Genomic DNA, 23,355 nt, shown 5'->3' on the forward strand with positions numbered 1-23,355 from the left:
TACTCACCTGAGTTGACGGCCATTTCGGTGTACAAAACAATAGAAAATATTTGGGCAAAATTTGCATAAAAGTAGAGTTCAGTCCCCAAGGGAGAGGATGTCTATTGTTCTAGTACACCAGAATGGCCGCTGTGACGTCACGTAGAAACCATCTATTCATGGTAACATGTGGTTCTGTTTTAGTCTCCTTGTCTATTTTTCCCGTCTCAATATTGTCCTCTGTAAGTTCTTACTTACAGCGAAGAAGCTACTGTGCCATCATTTGAATGTCTCACCTTCCCTTTTTCCCCTCTTTCTTCACAAACATAAATCAGTGAAACACAAAATTTTACTCTACTTTCTTTTTATTATGCCAATGCACCATCTACAACATAATAGAGCACATACTTTAAGTGCAGCTTGCATTTTTACAAAAATTACCAAAATTAAGAAATTAATTTATTATACTTATCATTATGTGCTCTTTTTCTTTAAAATGTCAAGGACTATCGCTGTTTCTAATTTAGGGCATGGCATGGTTACTTACAAGCTAACTTATTTTGTATTTCTTGTTCCCCTCCTTCTTTAGAAACATAACGTAGTGAAATTTTACTCTACTTTCTTTTTTATTATGCCAATGCACCATCTACAACATAACAGAGCACATACTTTAAGTGCAGCTTGCACTTTTACAAAAATTACCAAAATTAAGAAATTGATTTATTTTACTTATCGTTTGGTGCTCCTTTTCTTTAAAACGTCACGACCTATCACTGTTTCTAATTTAGGGCCTGGCATGGTTACTTATAAGCTATCTTATTTTGTGTTTCTTTTGGTTGAATACTCCCTTCATCTTACTGAAAATGTTTCTTTTCTTTACACTGCCAAAGTCTTTAAGGCCAACACGTTATAATTTTGCTTTGAAGAGGGTGTTTAAGCAGTCCTTAGGTTGATTGGGGTCTCGGTAGAAACCTTGTTGAGACAAAATATGACGTCAAGAGTTTATCCTAGATAAAAAGAAAAGCCAGAAAGTAGCGGATGCGATATGTCCAGAAATGCACATACTGAGATGTACGCCGATGTTGTCCCATTGCTCTTCCGCCTGTGGCCATTTTGAAAAACCGCTTAAGTGATTATTCCGTAATAATCACCTCATTGGTAACCAATCAGCGCAGAGAAGTGTCAATAATCACCTATGTAATTATACTTAATTGAGATGTACGCCAATGTTGATAAGCGTTAAGAAGTGTTCCTTGCTCTTCCGCCCAACTTAACATCACTTGTGTCCAGATATGCTCGCAGTTAACATTATTAAGTGTCCTCTAAACTGCACTGAGCAAGGAAAAATTATCAGCTGCATTGACCATAACCTGAATATTATGCTAACCCTAACACATACTTTGTTGTTTAAACAGGCAGCAAAATGCTTACAGTTAAAGGGACACTTGGTGTTTAATATCAAAATTAGGCGAAGATCTAACTATGTGCACTTCTGAAGTGGGTTGAAGGCGACTTGAATTAAGAGCTTGCCATGTTGAGAAAGTCCGTTCGTAACGTTAATTTAAATATTTGCTCAGTTGAACTTAGATTCACCAATAGGACATTTGCATGATGACGCCATTTGGCTACAAATACCAGAGTCCTGCAGATTTTGCTTGTCCCATGCTAACTAGAGCTATTGGTATTTTGAGCTTGCTGGGAATACAAAGGTTAAATCAGAAAAGAAAAACAAACTGAATTCTAGTGGTTGTAGTCAAATGACGCTATTGTGAAAATTGCCTATTAAAAGCACTCAGTCATCTTCTACAGGCGTAACAATGGAGGAATGCTGGGTGTAACGGATTGCCAAAACATGCGAAGAAATAAGCTATTAAAATAAGTAAATAAATAATGATGATGATTAGTATGTCGCAGCCTACTCCAGCTTTTTGACGTTTTAACAATTGAATGACTTAGCCAACATATGCAACAAATGCCTTCTAGAAGAGCAATGAAAAACTCTGGCCTGACCTGCTTCTCGCGAACAGTGCAAGTAAACTTGCCTTCACTGACTAGAAGCACGCCATTGTGTTTGTTTGAGCAGAGTGGACCATGAGACGAGGGGAGTGCACCTAAGGTTACGATAATGGTGTCGTCCAAGATTCTTCCCTTTTCTTGCCTGTTAATGGCCAAACAAAGTCAAGACAAGGCAGATCTTTGAGCTTTAAATTGTTAAAATCTGTCGGTCTAGGTAAGAACATGTGCCTGAAAGTCGGCTGTTTAGTTGTACTTAGACAGTGTAATATCTCACTTGCTAATGAATAAATAAATAAATAGATAAATAAATAAATAAATAAACAAACAAATAGCTTTAGCAGCAATCTGACTACAATGCCAATCTAAAACCGAGAAGACTAAGAGCAAAGCTTTATAGCTAAGTCTGATAAGTTACTTCAACTAAAAATATTCATAGCTATGCTCAGCAAGCATTTGCTGACAACTGTAAATCATTCAGCTTGAAGACTCGTCTTTGTGCTTACAGCCTGATGATTTTCCTGTTCCTAAACTTCTGTTTCTTGCATCTACCAACAATGAGATTAAAGTATGATTGCATAAGTTTAATGAGTTTCATAAGTGATGTTAATGAACCAATTCATTGCTGTGCAGCTTAAAGCTCATATGATCAGACTTGCCTTGGACGCATTCTCTGGTTTTTCAACTTGGATTATGACTACTTCATCGGCTTCTTCTGCATTTGACCCCTGCTAAGATGAAAGGTATGATAGCATAACATTGAAGGTAACTTCAATACACAAATTCAGTTGTCATGCAAGGCCAAGCACAAGTCTACAACTGCAAGAAGTTTGGTCTACAAAACTTACCTTGGACACATCCGGCAGGTTTGCAACTTCAAGGTTGTCAAGTTCATCAACTTCTGCTGTCTTTGACGCCTGTGTGCTATAGTAATATTTCGATTCGTCGTGATTGTCCCAACTAAAGTACTCCTCTTGCTCCTCCAACATATCGTCAAGTCTCTTATACAGCCGCTCAAAGCTTGGCCGTTCATCTGGGTCCTGGTTCCAACAATCTGTCATCAAGGTGTACCTTAAAGATGAACAAAAAAAGGAGTTTTCTTTTATGCAGGAAAATCGATGATCTTCACATAACCTATTAACACTGTTTCCCTTTAATTCATGTGTAGCTTACTGAACAGGATATGTTACATTGTTTCAACTGTAATTGCTTCCGCAGTGAGTGAACCCGAAGCGAATGAACGAGGCAGCTCTCTAATCGGGAGAAGAACACATTTTTTCTTCGAAACGCGAGGAATTGTGGTCGCGGAAAGGTTAGAGGCGCAAGGAATTGTGGTTACGCGTGAATTGAGGAATTAATGGCCCAGTTTCACCCTTAATGCATTGCGCGCCTGAGTAAATCACTTCGAAATCCATTTCAATCCGTAGTTATTTTTCTATTTCAGTTTCTGCAATTAATGTAAATAGGAATTCTTTGTTATTATATTCTTGCTTTTCATCTATATTTCGGACAGAGATTTTAATAAGGCGTTCAGTTCGATCATTTTGTGTGAACATGTAGCTGTGGTGTGACTGAAGAGGATAAGAAGAGAACTACGCGTGTTGGAAGGCCCCGTTTACCGGGTTCCGCTCAGTATATTCGTCTTCGCCAATCCGTGTTTAATCTTTGGAGAGAGAGGAAAGTCAGTCTGGGGAAGTTCACGGATGGCGAATTTGCTGAGTATCTTCTACATCGAAGGTGAGCTTGCTTTACGTAAGCTTTCGATTTGGACCGCGTATAAAAGTAAGTGTTCTCGTTGTTTGGGCGATGGAAGCTAAGCTTATATTGCTCCTAATAAAGCGGTAACTTATGGGAATTTGTGTTCACATTTTGCTTTAGAGCTGACAGAGACCCTTCTCCCGGTGGGGATGAGTTACCTTCGACTTCGTACGATCTTGGTTATCATGTATACACAACTTGTGGAAATGAGTCTTATCACACCTGCCTCTCGATCTCAGATCATAAAAAGTGTTGAGTTTTTTTTTCGTTATTGTCCTGTTATAGTTGTCCTATCAGCCCTTTTTTTCTTTTTCAAATGTGATTTATACATTACAGTGCAAAATGTTGAAAAAGCCTTGGTGTCTTTGTCTTTTGCAGGCTCCATAGACTTCATATTCATCATAATTTAGTGTAGTGTGGTCTGCAGTTGTAATCATGATTACACTGTAACCATTAACAGCCTTGAGCCTGTCTGAAAATGAAATTGTGGAAAAGAAGCTGACTATTTTGCTGGAGCAATTGCTTTTAGATTATTGGAGTTGTTTACTTCAGTCGTCGAAGGAAGTCAATTGAGTGTTGATAGTAATCGGGCAGTTGCTTCTGTTCTGGTTTCACTTGAATGGCTGAGAGGTCTACTGGTAATTGTTTAGTAATTGGTTTGGTTTTGGTTTTACAACACTCAATTTAGAACCACTACAGGATCCAGTGAAACCAATTTATTTATTTACTTTGTGTGTTGCAAGTAATAACTGTGTAGTATCTGATCACCTTCTACTAGGTATCCTTACTTCATCATGAGAGTAACGTTGGCTGCAATCAACCACAACATGCACTTGTCAAGAAAATCAAAACTTACTAAAGCACGAAAAGAACAAGGCCATAGAAAATAGTCGAAAAGGTCTCAAAAATTTCATGCCGAAATTGTGAAAGAAGAAAAATCTTTCACTTACTTCCCCTTTCCTGTAGCAAAAATGCTGCATAGGCGCTCCATGTATGAGGGAAGTTTCACATTGCCTTCCGATAGAATGAATGAATCTTACCCAAAGCAAATTGCCCACACTATTGGCATGAAGGAGCCCCCGCCAACTGAAGCGTTGATGAAAGGACCTTTTTGTTTTGAAAAGAAGCTAAAATGAGCATTGGAACAGCATGCTACATCTTTCTACATTACAAACTGTTTCTAAAATGTCCATGTATTTATTAACATTTACAGACTGAAGTACAAATGGACTAAGGGCTTTCCCTGTTACATGGAAACGTTTGAACAAAACAGTGTTTCATATCTATGTTACGTCCTAGTAGATGCATTTGCAGGAGAATAGTCCCACTTTTCATAACAGACATCTACAGCAAGCTGATGGAATGAATTTATAAATAATGATAAAGATAAATTTAAAAGCGAAGAAAAGCAAGCAATAGTTTTGAATTACATTTTTCGACAAAGTTTTATGTAAATTCAGTACTTGTTATATGCAGTAAATAAGTTGGTTTCTTTAAATGTATAGAAATAGCAGGTAACAGAATAAATACGTCTTGATAAAGTTCATTTTCTGCTTATGACTATCAGTAGTGATTGGCCAGACAACCCAATAACATGATCCAGGCCAAGGTAAAAATGGGCATGGGAGGGAATATGTGTTTCTGATCAGGCTTATAATATGCACTAAGCATGAGTGACAGATGTTCACATGTCAATTATTTTGAAATCCCATGTATCTCCCACCAGGAGAAGGGAATTCTTGTCGAATCATCCTTACTGCACAAGCACGTAGGACTTGTTCCCTCTACCCAATTTCTTATATTACCAGAGAGAGAACTGACGATAGGCTGCTTTGCGTAAGCTTTCCATGGAAAAATGGAATTTATCAGCTCTGATATCACACCGTGCCTTCATGCACACTTCAAGAATGTCTCTGTCTAAGCAAATGTCATGAAATGTTCAGTAAGAAGTGATGCACTGCCGTTTCTTGCAACAGACATTTTCTTTCTCTGTTTCCATTGGCACACAGACCTGACACTGGCACCATGGTACAGGTAGGTATTCTGGAGGTGCAGGCTCTTCGAGTAGGTTGTCTGCAACTAGCTTTTTAGCGAATTCCAAATTGCCCCTGCCCATACTCAATGATTTAACCAGCAAGTCATTCTTTGTAGGGTTATCCAGGGATTGAATGAATTCCTAGCAAGAAATTTCACAAAATAAAGATAATTTTCGAATAAAGATAACCTATACAAGCTTGAGATTTACGGCTGGATGCCAGCATTACATATTTGAGCATCAGCAATGCCGATGGATGTTGACACCACCACGCCCCCCCCCCCCCCTCTCACCCTCCTATGGATGAGATGGATGAGGTCAATCAGAATTTGACTGGTAGGAATCTTTTTCAAAGGCACCGACAAAAAGTGAAGGGGTAGGAAAGGTTTTTTCGAAGGGTTCCGACAAAAATCCGACCAGTAAGAACCTACTCGTCCATACCCCGGGGTCAGATCGTGAATGGAACGTCCCACCGCTCGGCACCATCAGGAATTTATATATTTTCCTGGCTTCTTTCTGCCTTCTTTGTGTGACTGCTACTGTTGATACCAAATCCGTAGACGAAAAAATATATAAACAAACGCTAGAAGAATGGTTAAATTATTGTGATAGAACATTCATTTGTAAGCTTCTGTATCATACGGCGTTATCATACCTGATTTTTGCACTTGGACGTGACACAATTATTTACAAGCGTGGGCACAACTAAGGTCGGCTGCTTTGCACGGACACTCTCCTCTTCCTCTCTTCCGTGCACATTGCCCTGAACAAATACAGTTGAGTCTTTCATTTTCTATTCCCTGAAAAAGAAAGAAATAATTCAGGTGTTGTAACGAAATATAAATTCAGTACCGCGGCCGCGTGCAAATTGCCATTTGAAATGTCTCACCTCTGTAGTTACGTCTAATCCTTCTTCCTCGTTGTCCTCTTCGTTAGAGTCCAGTGCTGACCCGTAAAAATTTACAGCTGTGTTTGCGGCGTCTTGTAGAAAGCTGTCCATGTCCATGAACCACGGATGCGGTAAACTTTTCAATACAAGTTATTAGCCAAAGAAAGTGAAAAAGACAATCTTAAATTGACGCGCTTCGAATCGACAAGAAACAGAGGAAACCGGCGATAAGCAAAGAGCCAATGAGGAATCATTTCGTCATTTGAAAACAATAACAAACGGGCGCAATGCCGAATGGGTGAAACTGGGCCTTTATGAAATTCAAAACATTCCTCCCTCGATCGTATGTACCACACCTTTCCTAAAATGGTTTCATATGATGTTTCCTGTCTATAGTTACTTAGGGAGAACTTACACACGGTCTGTGCAGATGTCAGGTTTTTCCAGTCTGTAACCACTCTTCAAGCTCTCCAAGACCTCTTTGTGTTTCTTCAGAGCGTAAGGTGAGCCCCCTGTAAATTATTCACATAACATGTCTTGAGGCACACCATAAACCATTTAAAGAAAGCGAGGTGTTTTACTAAAGAAAACCCCGATTTCATAAACATTTGAACCTCACAATAAACAAGTACACACAAACTTGGGAAAATCGAGATCGTTCAGCCTATTTTAATCATGAACTGAGGAAAAAGTGGCGGATTGGTCACGTATAAACCTTGGCGTTGGACTACCTTACAGACGTTTAACCTCTCCTCACCCCACCCCCTCTCTCAAACAAAACAAAACAAAACAAAACACACACACAAAAAAAAAACCTGAGTATGTTTCCCCGTTCGTTTGCGTGATCTAATTTCTGTGAGTCTGCTCATTCATCACACTAAATTCCTTCATTTCTTTCCTTGCTCATTCAGCCTGTCAGTCAGTTATTCAATTAATCTATTGGTTAACCACTCAGTCTCTGTGTCAACCGCTCAGTCCTTTGGATAGTTGCTTTACTAGTTGGATGGCCAGATTTGGTTCATTCCCTCATTTGTTTACTCAGTCATTCAGTCAGTCAGTCAGCCTGTTAGTCAATGTTAGCCGGTCAGCCAGTTAGCCTTTGAGTAACTCATCAAGTCGGTTACAGTTGTAGTTAACCAGCCAGCTCCTTTGATAACGCATTCACTTAGTCAGTCAGAGTGGGTCGGTAGGTCAGCCAGATAGGCAGTTGGACAAACAGTCAGTTGGCTAGACGTTTCACTTTTCTTAGTTCATTTACTCATCGAACCAGTCAGTGCATGAGTCCATCCATCTATCAGTCAGCCTGTCCAGGCTTTTTCATTCAATGTTTGAGGTGCAAGAGAGGGCTGTTTTCTGTCAACGCATCTCTTTTATCCTTTACGCGGAGGTACATGTAATGGCCAAAGCAACTGGAAACAAGGCAACCATAAGAAGTGTCTACGCAGATAATCACGAAGTAAATATAACCCAGTTTGCGGATGATGCTACATTGATTTTAATTGCTTTAGTAAAATCCCTGTCCTCAGCACTCGAATTAGTGCAAGACTTAAACAAAATTCCGGGCCTAGATGGATGGATCGGCAGCATCATCAGTAATAACCGGTTTTTTTTTCCTAGAAGGAACTTTACATAGCCGAAAACGTACTAAAATTCAAGCCTGCTTTCTTGAACTATAGAGAAAAAATACCAGTTAAGTAAGTACACTTGTGTACAGAGAATCTGAGAAAAAATTAAACCCTGGACACTAGCCAAGAGAGGTGACTCGGGTTCATGGACTGTAGACTGACAATAGTGATAATATAAATTGGACTTCTGCCTACTGTTTCGCAAGGCGGAGAACCAAGAGTACAAAATTCATAGACTTTTATTTCAATTTTTTATACAGACAAGTGCCAACTAGCAAGCGGTGAACAGAATAAGCACTTTTTTTTTCAAGACACACTAGAAACGTCAGTTCATCTTTCTTGGTCATTCTCCCTAACTTCGTGAATAGGGAGCTTAAGGATGCAACGATTTAAAGCCAAGGACTGAAAACCAAACTGAACTTTGGCATACCAGGACAATAGCAGCTTTTAAAACTAATCGTACCTATTACTCGTAATTTCTAATCAGCCTCGTGCTGCGAGTTCGGCTGATTTTGAAACCATTTCCACAATTACTTCCTAAATTATATCGGCCTCGCGCTGCGCGTTCGGCCAATTTTGAAATCATTTGCACGATTACTCCCTTAATTGTACTCCACTCAGTCGTACTACTATTACTGATCATCGGTTCATTTCTAGTTTCCGTAAGTGGCTCGAATAAGACTTGATATGTGGTGTGATATCCTATATGGCCATCTAATTTAGAACAAAAGTACTCTAATTTAACAGATTCCTTTGCCTGAATCAAGATATGACATAGTAAACGGCGGGGAAACGAAGAAATGGGAACTTTTCGCGGGTTGTGTGTAAATTTTATGTTTCACAACCCAACGTCTAGTCTCCAAAATAAACGTAATCATGGTTTGTATTCATATCAGAGTCCGTGCTGGTTTGTGGACATAAAATTCAAGGAGTATTTAAGGAGTATTCAAGCACCAAAAAAACAGTTTTCAAGGGGAATTCAAAGCGAGTTTACTTAATTGTCTTGAACTACGTTTTGAATTTTACTCTTTGTTATTACCGACTTAAAATAGCTGCCTCAGATATTAAATGCATTTTAATTAAGAGGCACAACCATCAATGGAACGTATTAAATTTACTGATTTCACCAAGGCTACAGCAATTCACAAACAGTATCCATGACAAGTTTTAAATGGTGTAAATGTACGAGGGCGAAACATATTTACAAGTAATCCATAATATTCAGCAACCATAAACGGAACAATAATCCGAACAATAATCTCAACAACAACAACAGAGTCTGAAATCAATGTTTATCTTTTAACTAAATGTTGATGGCAGACACATTCTTTTGATTACCTCCAGCAACAACACTGAAGTACAATAAGGTACAGGAAGAGGGTAAAATTATTAATAAATTATTCTAGCCAGAAATGGTAATACCAAAACAGCTGTAAAAGATCACGATTTTAGCCTTTTCCTCAGTGTGTCTATCTGATCATCAATTTCGTCTGCCTCTTTCTCCATGTCTTTGATTGTCCTTCTAAAACTGATTTTCTTAGATGAACCATGTTATCTCCCTTTTCAGCACGGTCAGCTAATTTTTCAGCACTATCTTGAAGAACTGAACAGTGCTCTAAAAGGCATTTCCGTTTAACCTTTAAAGAGGAAATCTCGTCATTGACAACCCGGTTTGCTTCATGTTTTTCCTTGTTCTTTTTTTCTTCCTGTTGCCTCTTCTGCTCACGGCGAAATTCTGAAGAGGCATTCCTTACAGCATTTCTAAGTTCTTGGTCTATCTTGACATGAAGAATGCCACCACTTGTCTGAATGTGGTCATAGATGTTTCTTAAGGCAACTGACTTTTGCTTAAAGTTATATTCCATTATCTCACTTTTTATGCTAAAGCCACGTTCAACACCAGCTTGTCCATGAGACAACACAAGAAGGCACTTGACAAGATCCCACAACTTCTGGTATTTGCTGGCTTTGAGGTATGTAGCCAGGAAACAGTCAACACGTTCACTGCTGACCTTGTCATATTCTTCAAATTCATGTAAAGTTTTTGGATTACCATAAACATCATCTGCAAGAAATGACGCATATTCCTTCTTCAGGAAGTCAACCTCGGTTTCCCTGACCCGTTTAGCATCCAAGAGAATGCTCAGAAGCCTTTCAAACAGCTTTACTGAGATGTTGATTAGATCTGCCATTACCTGGGGGTCTAGACATCTTAGAAAGCGAACCACCGGAAACTTTAATGGACACTTTTCCAGTAACTTTTCACTAGTGCGAGTGAGAAATGCCTTACAATCAAGTAGAAATTGCCTCTGTTCCTGCTGTGTAATTTGCTCATTATTTCTCAGGCCATCAACTTCTCTCGTTGTGATAATACCAATGTCAACAGCTTTGCTCAGTTTGCTATTATCATTTGATGTGACATCAATCTTTGCCAATTGTGTGAAGGTTTTAGCAGAAGTTGTGACACTTTCTTTCAAGAATCTACTCATTATTGACCTCAACAGCTTCTCTAGATCGGATGCAAGGAATGGTACCATAGGCCTGTTTGTCTGATATGTGACAAGGAAAGGGTGGAAATCTTGTGCCAAGGATATCCAGAAATGGTGCTTTGCCTTGAGCAACTTGTCGAGTGTGACTGCTTTAGCAACATACTGATATCCTTCATGTTTCTTTGGTGCTGTCTTTTCCAGTTCTGCTTGTCTACAATATTCTCTCATACTTGAAAGAAGTGTGAGTGACTTTCCAGCAACTGCAAGGTTCTCTAGCCACCTATTAAAAACCAAGCAAAGGAGATTGAAATATAAGTTTATACAAGTTAAAGGTGATTAAACATTGCCCAGGTTAACATCAGAAATTGTTTCAAATATGTTGTTGAAATTGACTATACAAAACCAATGCAAAGTTTCAAATGCACACAAAGAACTACTCTTGCCATTACCATACTATATTGCATAGGGATAATTAAATAAGACTTTAAAATAAAAAAAAAGACTACAAAGGAGGAAAGAGTGAGTTACATTTACAAATTAAGGTTGTTTAACAATGAAATATAGAGCCTACCTGTGGTTACAGAATTTAGATGGAAATATATCCACACCAGTGTATTTGACAAAGTCTTCCCGTCTAGCTGGAGAATCCTTGAACAATTTGTACTCTTTAAGAAGGTATTGATCCAGATCCCAATTGGTCTCCTTGGCACCAGTTTGGAAAGATCTGTGAGCATTGTGCAGTCCACACGTCCCAAGACATAACAATGAAGGCTAAGTTCAATTCCTCACGAAATTTCCTCAGCTCTCTTTCAAAAGCCAGATTTACATTTGGGCCATCCATACCGATATTCCATGTCTTGGCTGGGTCTAGGTCTTTCGTTGCCTCCTCAAAGTGCTTTAGGATGTCATCTGTTCTACCGTGGCCGATGAACAACGACGTGAGATAACGGGACTCCACTCTGCCATTTTCACTTGACCAATAACGCACATGCACATCCAGTTGCTTGCTCTGCATCTCTTCATTCAGTGACTTATCAAATAACAGTGCATGGGCTGGTGATTGTTTTACATCATATAATAGTTTCATGGCGAAATATGGGCCGAGTCCAAATGTTGTGACATACCTGAATTTTGACTCGCTCATTGAATAATTTGCTGCAATTTGACTGTCACTGAACATCCTCTTGAACAAGTCATTTACTCCAGAATTTGAACTTTCAGAGAAGTGTGAGGAAACACATTTCAAAGCCCACAAAATCTCTGCACTGGCGACCTTTTTGGACAACGTGCATAAATCAGACAAAGACTGAACTGCCCTACCTTCTCCAGTACCTTCCATCACACTGTCGTTCGTAAAAGTCGTAGGAGCCACCTGAGATGTTTCCTCAACAGAAGCGAAACTTCTAGCAATAGAAACTGATTTGGCAGAATCTCTCACACGTCTTTGGTGTCTAGCTCCTTCCATGTGAGACGTCAAAGCTGCTTTCCCCATGCTCGCTAATTTAAACTCTCGGCAGCACAGTTTGCAATACGCAGCATGTTTATCGCCTTTGACAACTTGTAACCAGTCTTTATATGCACCGTCCAAGACCCAATCAGAATTAAAAACGCATTTACCTCCTCCGGGCATCTTTAACAATACAAACGAATCGTCGTAACCCGAGAAAACACCATGAAGATGGCGTCCACCGGACCACATGGTGGAAATACCCATCCAGTATTTCCATGCAGTGTGTGCAAGTTAACCCAGCATGCAAAGGTACAGGTAGAGAAGAAATTTTTCGCAAAATCTTTTCGCAGGTTTGAAATGTGCGTTCAATTCTCAAATTACTGTAATGCAACCCTTACTGTTCCCCATTCCAAAAAAATTCAAGGAGTTGCCATTATTTTCAAGCACTTTTACAAAAAATTCTCCTTTTTAAGGGCTTTTCAAGCGCCCTTGAAATCTAATATTAAATTCCAGGGCTTTTCAAGTACTTCAAGGAGTAGCACGAACCATGTCATATATTTAAGATCACCTGTTAGCAAAAGCCTGTACCTACTCTGTCAAAGTAAGGCAACCAATTTAAATTTATGTATAAAGCTAAAAACAGCACTGAGACAAGCTTTAATAACACGGTCTTGTGCAATAGTCTAATTGTTGCTTCAATTTAATAAGCATACTGTTTGAGCCACTCTGTCACTAACAATTTAGGTAATGGGGTATTAAAGTGCAAAAAAATAAATAAGAAAATCGTTCCTTTGTTTGCTCCTTCGCTCAACAGGTCAGATGGTAAGTGGGTCATTGGCAAGTCAGTCAGCCAGTCAAGTGGCCAACGTTTGATTGTGCAATGTGGAGTATATTTTATAAAAAAAAAATGATGGAGGCTTATCTATTGGATAAAGTTATCCGGGACAGGCAAGGGCCAGGTTATCGTAATATCGAGTCTCATCAGCAAACGACTAAAAGTATGGTAAAAATATATTAATTAAAATTGAATAAATAATTATTATCACTGACCAAGAGTTGCGATTTCCCACGGGACCACGCCATAGGACCAACTGCAAGTAAAACAAATGGATCAGCAAAACTAAACAGTGCTCATTTTGCTGCTGGTGTGTAGTTTGGAATTAGAAGTGGAATTTAATTAATACAATACCAAAGATGACAAGTTATCTCCAACATTGAATACAATTTATGAAATTTGCTTTTTTCAAAAATCCCATAATACAGTTCATTTTTTGGGGGGGAGGGTTGGGGGCGGTTAAACAATGGACATCCAATTTACTAAAGCATGATACAGGCACAACAGTAAATAACTTGTATTGTTTCTATGTAAAGAACCCCACAAGACGTATTGCATTATGGGGATGGGAAAATAAGAAATGAAAAATACACTAACAATATTGATTATCTTGTATTTCAGTACTGACTTAAGGTGCCTGAACACAGTTAAATATATTGCTAGTGCTAATCACCCTTACTTGCAGTCGAGGACTGAATTGCGAAGGGCGCGGCTCACGACATCAGGCTGAAACCATACAAAGGCGCCTCTGGATGCTGCTATACAGTCCATGTTGATGTTGGAGCACAGCACCACAGCTAGATGTTTTAATTAGCTGTGAGTCGATCTTGATGAGGGAGAAAAACTGGAGTACCCGGAGAAAAACCCTCAAGTCAGGTTGAGATCGACTGAAACTCAGCCCACATGCCGGCCGAGGCCAGAATTGAACCCCGGCTCGCAGTAGTGGGAGGCCCGATAGATAACCACTAAGCAACCCAGACTCCCTACCAATGTTTCATCTACCTTTTTCTCTAAAACCCTTGATCCTTTGGTCCCCAAAAAAGGGTTTTGCTAAAAGCAGGCCCGGTGCAGCTCACAGCCCGCCACAGCCCAGCGACCTGGCGGCCCGAGGGCCCAGCGGCCCATGACCCATGGCCCGCAACGGCCCGGAAGCCCGAAGGGCTGGTTGCCCAGAGGCCCACACAGTTTCGTTGTCCAGCGGTGAATCCACGCGCATGCACAGATTTGCATCGGGTTTGGGCGCGCAAATGAAAGACGGTGAGTTTGAATTCGTTTTCCATTTTAATAATCATTTCAATCCTTTTCGATCCTTTCTTTCATGGCATGTTGATAAGTGAAAAACGATTCAAATGATTAAAATGGTAAACGAATTCAAACTCATTGTTGTCCATTTTGCACGCCCAAACCCGATGCAGATCTGTGCATGCACGTGGATTTACCGCTGGACAAAAAACCTGTTGAAAGGACTCGGCTACCGGGCCTCCGGGCCGCCGGGCCGTCGCGGGCCTTGGACCCGCAAAACCCCCCAAAAATGGTAGCAAAAAAGTTAACGACACGATCTTCGGTTTTTTGACAGTTAAGCTGATGTATTTGCAATTGCCATGGCAACATGAATAAATACAAACAGGCCTTTATAATCGGTTTTGTTTATTTGCAGAAAAACTGGTCGCTAGATTTTCTTTTATAATATGCATTCAACACTATCTTAATAAAAATTTAATTGACAGAGAAATCTTTAATTATCTCTTCTTGAAGGTTCACTGAAATATCTAGAATTTCCTCTGTAAAAGTTCAAATTTTTTTCAATACTCCAGTTACGTATTTCCTAAAGTATCTTTGTGCCAAGTTGCGTTCAATTCTAACGAGTGGTTCTCGAGAAATAGGCGTATTTCCGAGAAAGCCTTTCCGCATTCAATAGCAGTTTTTTGACTAACTACACATGCCCTGCATTTAACAGGGTTCTTTCCATAACAAAGAAAAATCTGCGAATTGCGAAGTTCTTTGCATTGTTACTTTTTCTAACATACATTTCTCATAAAAGACTAAAACCATCGAAACACTTTGTTCAATTATGAGGAAAAATAGTACAGATACCGGATGCATTGAGCAAATAAAATGATTGTTGTATCGAAGCCATGTTTTTTTTGTTGCAATCCTTGCACGCGCGCTGCCTTGCATTAGTTATCAAACCTAATACTAACACATCGCTCTTGGTGGTGAAGATCTCTTCAAAAATTGACTCGGGAGCCATCCACTTCACAGGCAGTTTCTTCCCAGTGTCTACTTTGTACACCCCATGGTACAAATGCCTCATCAATCCAAAGTCAGCAATCTTGACTCTCTTACCATGACCCACGAGAATGTTCCTTGCTGCTAAGTCCCTGTGGACTAGGCCCTTCTGGGAAAGATAGGTCTGTAAACGAAAAAGAATAACCATGGGAATTCCTATGGATCTGAGATGCAGAGTCCTGGCTAGTGGCTTGGGAACTGGAGAATTTCAAGAAACCGTCGGGCCTTGATCATATCACGCCAATTGTACATCCAATGAAAGTGACTCCTAACATAATTGATTTCTTCAAATAGACTTACTTAGCGTTAGGTATTAGCACTTTTGAAACGAAAGAATTTGTTTATACAAGGATAAGAGTTCAATACCTCCACTCCACTCAAAATCTCATCAGTATGATACTAACCGAACACCATAGAGAAACTGGGAGCAACAACATGTACTGATATGCCAAGCCAGGCATTACAAAGCTCAGAGGACCAATCAACCACCTTTTAAGCAATGCAAAGATTTCACTTAATGCTGCGCACAACAATATTACAACACTGACTTGGATAGAGTTTAGGTAATCGTGATTCCCAGTCACAAAGAGAGATCTTATTGCTGCTATGGCTAGACCCTGAAGCTACAACAAGTTGCAAAAATAGTGGAGACACTTCACCTTCTTGGGGCGTTATTAATTTCCCTATTATCTCTCACACTGCAGGCCCCCTTCCCCCCCCCCCCCCCTCCCTTATCAGTGTTGCTAGCGAGACAAAAAAATGTTGGGAACTTAAGCAGTCAACGTTGAAAGGGGGAGAGGGGAGAGGAAGTGGGAAAGGTTTAAATTCTAGATACGCCGAGTATTGGAAGTTAGAAAAGGTGTTTTTTTAATGAAAGTGTCTCAACAATTTTACAACTTATTGTCTGAGTTGGTTGTCACTGTATTGGCGTACGGTCACTTTGTTTATTGGAACGGGAAGGCGTCTATCGTTTGCGTTTAATATGGTGTTTCCAAAAAAAAAGGTTTAATTCTCTGATCTGCTGTGAATGGAAAATGGCCAGCGACAAACTGGATTTTGGCGGGGTCTCGGTATGACGTAATTTGAGGGCATTTCAGTGCTTTCTGTGAGTCAAGTCGAACATACACATAATTTGGTACACGAAAAGGTGTGATTTCCATCCTTTCGCTTTTTAAAGTACGCTAGAAATATCCTGGAACCGATTTCGAAATAATTTGCCTTAAACACCTATATTTCGGTCGCCACATGACATCTAAAGCGCGTGCAACATGTACGAAATTAGCTGTTGTTTACGAATGAGAAACAGACATAACCTCTCCTTTAACTGCGATCGCATGCCATTTAAAGGGAACATCCACTTTCCGAAAAATCAATTCTTAGCAGACATTGTTATACAAAGATACATTTTCATAGAAGTCCATTCGTAACATTACTTATTGCTTTCGGGCTAGTCTGCTGCCAGAGAAGGGATCGGTAACGCTTACTAGCAAGTCTTCTAAGTGACGTGTCGGGTACAGGCTAATTCCATGTTCTTTGGAATGACTGACTGAGCACAATGATCAAAAGAAAGCACCCGATTCTGTTAAATCCTTTGCGAGATTTGTTTTACAATGAGATACAAAAGTGAACAAATTTGTACCGGCTACACATTATGACATTTATATGAAACGGTCTACACGGTCTACCACAACTTTTCACTGAGAAAATAATGATATCATATTTCTTGCTGTTGCGACGGTAGACCGTTGGTAAATGGAATAGACGATGTGTACAGGATTTTTAACTGTGTGATCTTTATTACGAATCACCTGGTAATGTATTGGATTGATTAGAAAAGAAAGTACTAGTTGAATTGTGCTGTTTCCTCGAAGATACGATTTTAAACTGTAACGCCACCATCCCGGTTGACGTCAACAAGAAACACAATAAATGGTATTGTGTTACATAATACGAACCATGTGTAACTTTCGGAGTATCAGATCTGCAGTGCAAAATACTTTGCTCGCTTTAGTATTTGGTACGGAGTCTTCTGTTACGATGATTATGTCCAAACACTCGAAAATCGATGCTACCGTATGTCAATAATTAATATCCTTTCGTGTTTGGTACAATGTGCTTTGCACTTCGCGTGCAAACTTATGAAATGTTTCAGAGCTTATACGATATTTAACGATTGTTTCTTTAGTTTCTGCTTTTCTACGTTGAAACGTTTCCCTATAGGATTCAAATCCGGACTGGCAAAATTATTGCAATCAATTAGACAACAAGTTGCAAAAATAGTGGAGACACTTCACCTTCTTGTGGCGTTATTAATTTCCCTATTATCTCTCACACTGCAGCCCCCCCCCCCTCCCCCCTTATCAGTGTTGCTAGCGAGACAAAAAAATGTTGGGAACTTAAGCAGTCAGCATTGAAAGGGGGAGAGGGGAGAGGAAGTGGGAAAGGTTTAAATTCTAGATACGCCGACTATTGGAAGTTAGAAAAGGTGTTTTTTAATGAAAGTGTCTTAACAATTTTGCAACTTGTTGTAGCTGAGCAATTATAGCGATTACAACCAGATGGTTTGCGAAAATTGACTTATGTCATTCCAATCATTATTAGCTTACCATGCCACGTGCAATCTGCCAGGCAAGTTTTATAAGATCAAGAAGAGCAAATGACTCGCAATCCTCATCACATTCATCGCCCATATTTTTGGTGGGAACATCTTCCTGGTTTGACGCGGATGACGAAACTACCACCAAAGGTATCGCATTGCTGCCATCAGCGATGTCAGTTCCTTCATTTTCTGCTGGATATGTTGAAGAGCAGTTGAGCAAAGGAATCCCACTTTCATCATTGATATCACCGATGAAGTCCCCTTCACCGTCTCCTGCATAAGCAGGAGGGATGCTGGACAATGGTATTGTGCTTTTACTGTTGCCAGAAGCAATGGTTTCATCATATTCTTCTCCACTTATTGAAGGGAGGCTTAAAAAGGGTATTGTGCATTCATCGTTGCCAGGAGGGAGGGCTTTTTTCTGTCCTTCCCCAGATTTGGTAGGGCAGCTAATGGCAATCAAGGGTATCACACATTCATTGCTGCTAGAGGTGATTGTTTCTTTGTGATCTTCTGCCGATGTAGAGGGGAAGCACATCAAGGGTGATGCAGAATCAATGTTGCCAGAAGCGATGATTTCCTCATGTTCTGGGGCACATGTGGAAATGCAGCTGCTTTCATACAACACAACTGTTTTAATCCCATCTGCTTCACCACCCTAAGTGAGAAATTTATTCCGTTAAATTAACAAAAGACTCATTGTAGTTGAGTTAACAAACATTGATTTAAGCCTCAGCCTTCAAGTTAATTATCCTTTTTTGGGCTGCCATTATTTATTTATTTATTTTTTTACAGTCAAATCAATTTATGTTAACACTCTACTTTGCCTTCTATAACTCTAAATGTCGATTACTCTTCTAGTAAGAGAAACAACAGATTACATGGTCACTTCAAAATTATCAATGGCAGCACAAAGCCACTGTTACACATTGAAACTTGTTTGTAACGGCACTGCAAAAAAGTTCCAGCAGGCGTTGCACGGTGTAACATAACAGGTCGAAGCTGGTTCGGTTGTGGCTGTTCAGTTTGTGCTCTGAGCATCAAAGGGACCTGGCATTCACAACACCCGGCATTCTTCAAGATGGCAAATACAAGGAAAGAGAAGACACGCTGAAAAGTACTTAAACAACGCTTTCATTTCATTTCCAGTATCGAGAAATTCTAGTGATAATTCCGTGTTGACTAACAGAAATTCTTTTTTTTTTGTTAATACATCGAATGACTTTTAAACTTTGTAGAAAATAATTTGCGATCTCCTCAGTTGCTTCGATCGACGGCAAAAATGCAGCCTCGATTCAGCCGGCGATCACCCTTTTCTCAAGCGGCGATTTTCACCAGCAGCCGGCACTTAGCTGCATCCCGGAATCACAATTATATGGCCTGTTGGTACATGTATCTATAAGCTTTAGCTGCAGACACATAATTTCTACAAGGCTATCCAATAATGTTTACTGTGGGTTTTAGGCATTTGATATTGCTCCAGTTTAAAAAAAAAAATGGCACAAAGGAATGAGAGTAAAGATCTATCAGGTCTGCATCCTAGATTTAACATCATATGAAAATTAAGAAGCATATACCTGGTCTAGTGTAGCTGTTTTGCATTCTTTTGTTTCTGCATACTTATTTTTGCTTTCAGTAATAACGACAGCTCCCAACGTAGAACCTCTAATCTGTGTATACAAGTAAGCAATAAGTGTTACCATAAAAAAGCGGTTTGTGGTCCTCATTGACCCACAAAGTCACAACCATACAATTTGTTTTGGCTAACACCCAGGCCTCGATTGTTCAAAAGGTGGATAGCGCCATCCACTGGATAAATCATTATCCAGCGGATAAACACTAGCAAAACCGATTGAGTTATCCAGTGGATAGCGCTATCCACCCTTGGAGCAACTGAGGCCACATGAGTTTAGTTTTAAGATGCAAGTGAAGCTCGCCTTAGGACATTCCATTGAATTTTCCTATCCAACTGTTGTAATATTCTTTGTTTTTCCCTTAATACTTAATGCATCTATAAGAATTGGCTTACTAATGATGTTTGGCTAATATAATTACCTGACTTCTTTTTGCTCTCAACCAGTGAAGCAAGTCTCCATGGGGAACATATTCCATAATCAGACGAAGAGGCGTCTTCTGTGGAGTGGCCTCTGTCCAACAGCCTACGAAACTCAGCACGTTTGGACTCTTCCCCACTACCTTCATGAGATCAATCTCGTTCAGAAATTCTAATTTCTGCCCTTCATTGGCGTTTTCTTGAAAAAAAAGTTATGAAATAATGTTGAACAAATCAGTTTCAAAGTAGGTTGCTTAGTGTTTCATGTGCAGTGTGATGAACGGTTATCAGTATTTTATTGTAATCTGACTGCAGTCTATGCGGTAAAGCACAACCCAGTATTTCCGTTTTTCTGTCACTACGGGCAATGTAATTGGCTGTGGCATTTATGAGGATGAGTTATATACCATCTCTCGAGATAGTATAACTCTTTGAGGGAATTTCCGGTCATAAAGGCGAGACAATCCCTGGTTTTTGCTTGAGAAAACAGCTTGCATTTTTAACACGCTAAACTTAAGACCAGCTGTTTTCACTGTACTTCCGGACTTTTCCGACTTTAGCTAGTCAAACTTGTCTTACTGAAAAGAAAAACCAATGGAGTTTTAGTTTTTAGAACTAGGGGTAGTCGGAGCTTAGGAGAGTGAGTTCGATATGTTTGTAGTCGTACAGGTAGCAGTTGAGGGGGAAGGATGGATGGTTCCTGCGATAGATAAATATTTTTTGCATATTTGAAAGTGAGGGTTGCGTACAGAGAAAAGGTTGTGAAGGCTGGTGATATCGTATGGTTCTGTCCAAGTGCTTGTAGAGTGCGTCAGGCAAGTTAATAGAATATTTTGTTTTATGGCCTGTTTACATGAAGAAAGGGTGACCCTCATTACAGACTTTCGCTGCAATCTGACAATAATCCGATCCCACAAAAGTTGACCCTGCTAGAGGGGTGACCCTACCTCAAGTGTTCACATGGCAAAAAGTTGGCCCTCCTAGGGTTACCCTACCAAGCAGATAGGGTGGCCGTACCCCTAGGGTGACCCTTCCTCTCATGTAAACCAAAGCGGAAAATACAATAGGCAAGGTTTACCCTTCTAAGAGGGTGCCCCTTACTGGTGCAATAGATGTTCTACAGGGCTCAGTCGTTCGAAGGCCAATCAGCGCTTTAAAATCCGGGTCCTCATTTTGTTCAGAAACATTTCTTTGGACAATTTTCTTGGTTATTTTTAACAGCATCCAATCAACAATTTAAACTGAATGTCCTTTTGAATCCATTTCCCACATCCCCCTCCACCGCAGCCGCAAAATTGCTGCCGTTCAGGGTAAGATTGTTGAGAAATTGCGTTACTTCCATTTCCTTACAAATTTGGCACATCAGATGTTTATGAAATTAGACAACCACTGGCCAGTTTTTATTGGAATCGGTTGAAATAATCAAAGGATTGTTGAAATGACATCATATTGTGATATGCCGAAAATCGCTATCGAGCGAGACAGAAATGGCCCGCACCTAAGGGAATGAAATTCAGGGAATTTTACTTGAAATCACGGAAAAAAAAAAAAAAAAAAAAAGAGAGCTTAATTCTTAAGAGCCTAGTGAAGATATCTGGATAAATTTTATGGCAATAGTAAAGGATTTTCATATCAAAGTGGGGTTAGCATCTTTTTGTTGTGTAAACGTAATTAAATATTCCATGCGGCCTCAACAATGTGCTTGTATTTACCGTCGGCCATAAACTTGATTTCCACCCTCAAAATTACCGTAGAATAAGCTTTTAGAATGATGTTCTTGTCTTATGTGGTAATCCTTGACGATTTGGGAACATTTTGTGAAAACATATTTGTGACGCGTCACACACATATCTATCTAATATCGTCTTAAATTCCCAAGTAATCAAGGTATCATTAGTTTTTCTTTGAGCAATAAGTTATTACCACAAGGAGCTATAATTCATACTCAGACAGAATATTTCCGAAGTAATTCAGTATCTTATACCTGGTTATATTTTATTATTAAATCTTTGACCTCGGATATTGTGTTTCTAGCTTTGTGATTGGTTCACTCAATCTCGGTTATCAGTTCTTATACTGTATCACCTACTTGGAAGCTAATTGGTCCTTATTTCCAAATGTCCCAGCGTTCAGAATGTAATGAAAATTTAATAAAACAATTATTCCATTTGCACTAGTTGGATATGAGACTGGTTATCGCCAACTTGGCACTACGCGCCTCGTTAGCTATTTACAATCTCATATTTGATGTGCGCTTGTGGAATAATTGTTAAATAAAATTTCAGTTTACATTTTAACGATGAAATTGTAGATCTTATTCCAAAATGGCCGTCATTTAAATATTCTTTTGTTTTTATTCAAATTAGCCCTTGATACCTTGTTCTTGACCTGAAAATTCAAAAGAAGATTTTGCCTTGAACGAGGCATCAAGGTCTAATTTGAATAAAAACAAAAGAATATCTAAATGGCGGCCATTTTGGAATAAGGTGTATATATGAAATGGATCATATATGATCCTCGTAGTTGTGGGTTCCAATGTTCCCGTGAGGAATGAATCTACGATGAAATTATATATGAAATGGATCATATATGAACAGCGGATATGATATCAAGCTAAGCTATATGATCCTCGCAGTTATGAACGCAGTTTTTTGCAATTGCGTTCATAACTGCAAGGATTATAGCTTCACTTGAGTTTACAGCTTATTGAGTCAAGGGAATAAATCAAGTGTCCCTTATCCCTACATCAACAACACTATATTTCGAAGTCAAGCTCGTAAAGTAGTCCTTTAATCGCCCTAAACCGGTTCACCCTTGAGAGTCGCTTGCTGATACATGCAGTGTCATGACATAAGTGCAATCACACTCATCGACATAACCCTATATAATGAGATTCACGTTACTTGGTATAGGAGTCACAAACTGGCCCTCTTACCATGACGTCATTCAAAACCCCAACGAAAGAGCGATACATGAATTAAAGTTCTTAGGCCTAAGGGAATTCCTTTTAACACATTACGAAGTACCATTAATGGCATCATGCTTCTGAATGAGACGCGTGTCTCGTGCAAAGCGAAAAGCTACTTTATCACAATGTCCAAGGCATAAATATTTAACACCTGACTACATGTAGATGACTAAAATTTTTACAGACTGCAAAGCCCTATTCGATGTACATGTAAAGGCTATAGCCATACAGAAACAGCCAACAAACTCTATGAAGAACTACTGTTGGGCAGCTCGCTAGAACAAACATCCAAAATAATAATACAATGTTGTTGAAGTCGAGGCTAAATAGTTGATGCTTGGATTGCATACTTATTTACCTTAATTGACTCCCG

At 39.5% G+C, this 23,355-nt stretch overlaps 2 protein-coding genes across 2 annotated transcripts in view; both read right to left on the reverse strand.

Annotated features, from left to right (window-relative positions):
• Positions 1–339: 339 nt before the first annotated feature.
• On the reverse strand, positions 340–19,628 carry LOC137974400 (fibroblast growth factor receptor 4-like). Its single transcript, XM_068821353.1, has 7 exons — positions 19,539–19,628; positions 17,969–18,619; positions 15,275–15,486; positions 13,289–13,329; positions 7,090–7,186; positions 2,841–3,063; positions 340–2,723 (listed from the first exon to the last, which is right to left on the reverse strand). Exons 2-7 carry the CDS (start codon positions 18,497–18,499, stop codon positions 2,634–2,636), a joined length of 1,194 nt encoding a protein of 397 aa, XP_068677454.1. The 5' UTR covers positions 18,500–18,619; positions 19,539–19,628; the 3' UTR covers positions 340–2,633.
• LOC137972818 (uncharacterized) overlaps positions 18,792–23,355 on the reverse strand; it is an 83,580-nt gene continuing 79,016 nt past the window's right edge. Inside the window, exons 18-20 of the mRNA XM_068819526.1 lie at positions 20,017–20,213; positions 19,539–19,631; positions 18,792–18,818 (exon numbers count right to left, since the gene is read on the reverse strand). Of these exons, the coding sequence (XP_068675627.1) occupies positions 18,792–18,818; positions 19,539–19,631; positions 20,017–20,213 (317 nt within the window). The remainder of the gene's footprint in view (positions 18,819–19,538; positions 19,632–20,016; positions 20,214–23,355) is intronic.

Source organism: Montipora foliosa, chromosome 10 (assembly GCF_036669935.1).
Source record: "Montipora foliosa isolate CH-2021 chromosome 10, ASM3666993v2, whole genome shotgun sequence".
Classification (NCBI taxonomy): Eukaryota; Metazoa; Cnidaria; class Anthozoa; order Scleractinia; family Acroporidae; genus Montipora; species Montipora foliosa.

What these genes read in the sequence shown, in the direction of transcription:
- LOC137974400 (XM_068821353.1), bottom strand. Translation starts at nt 18,499, where the DNA reads ATGTGCTTCCCCTCTACATCGGCAGAAGATCACAAAGAAACAATCACC. An exon ending in GTGGGAAATCGCAACTCTTG is followed by an intron (nt 7,187 to 13,288) that starts GTCAGTGATAAT and finishes AATAATTTACAG; the next exon opens with GGGGCTCACCTTACGCTCTG. An exon ending in GACATCTGCACAGACCGTGT is followed by an intron (nt 3,064 to 7,089) that starts GTAAGTTCTCCC and finishes TTCATCTTTAAG; the next exon opens with GTACACCTTGATGACAGATT.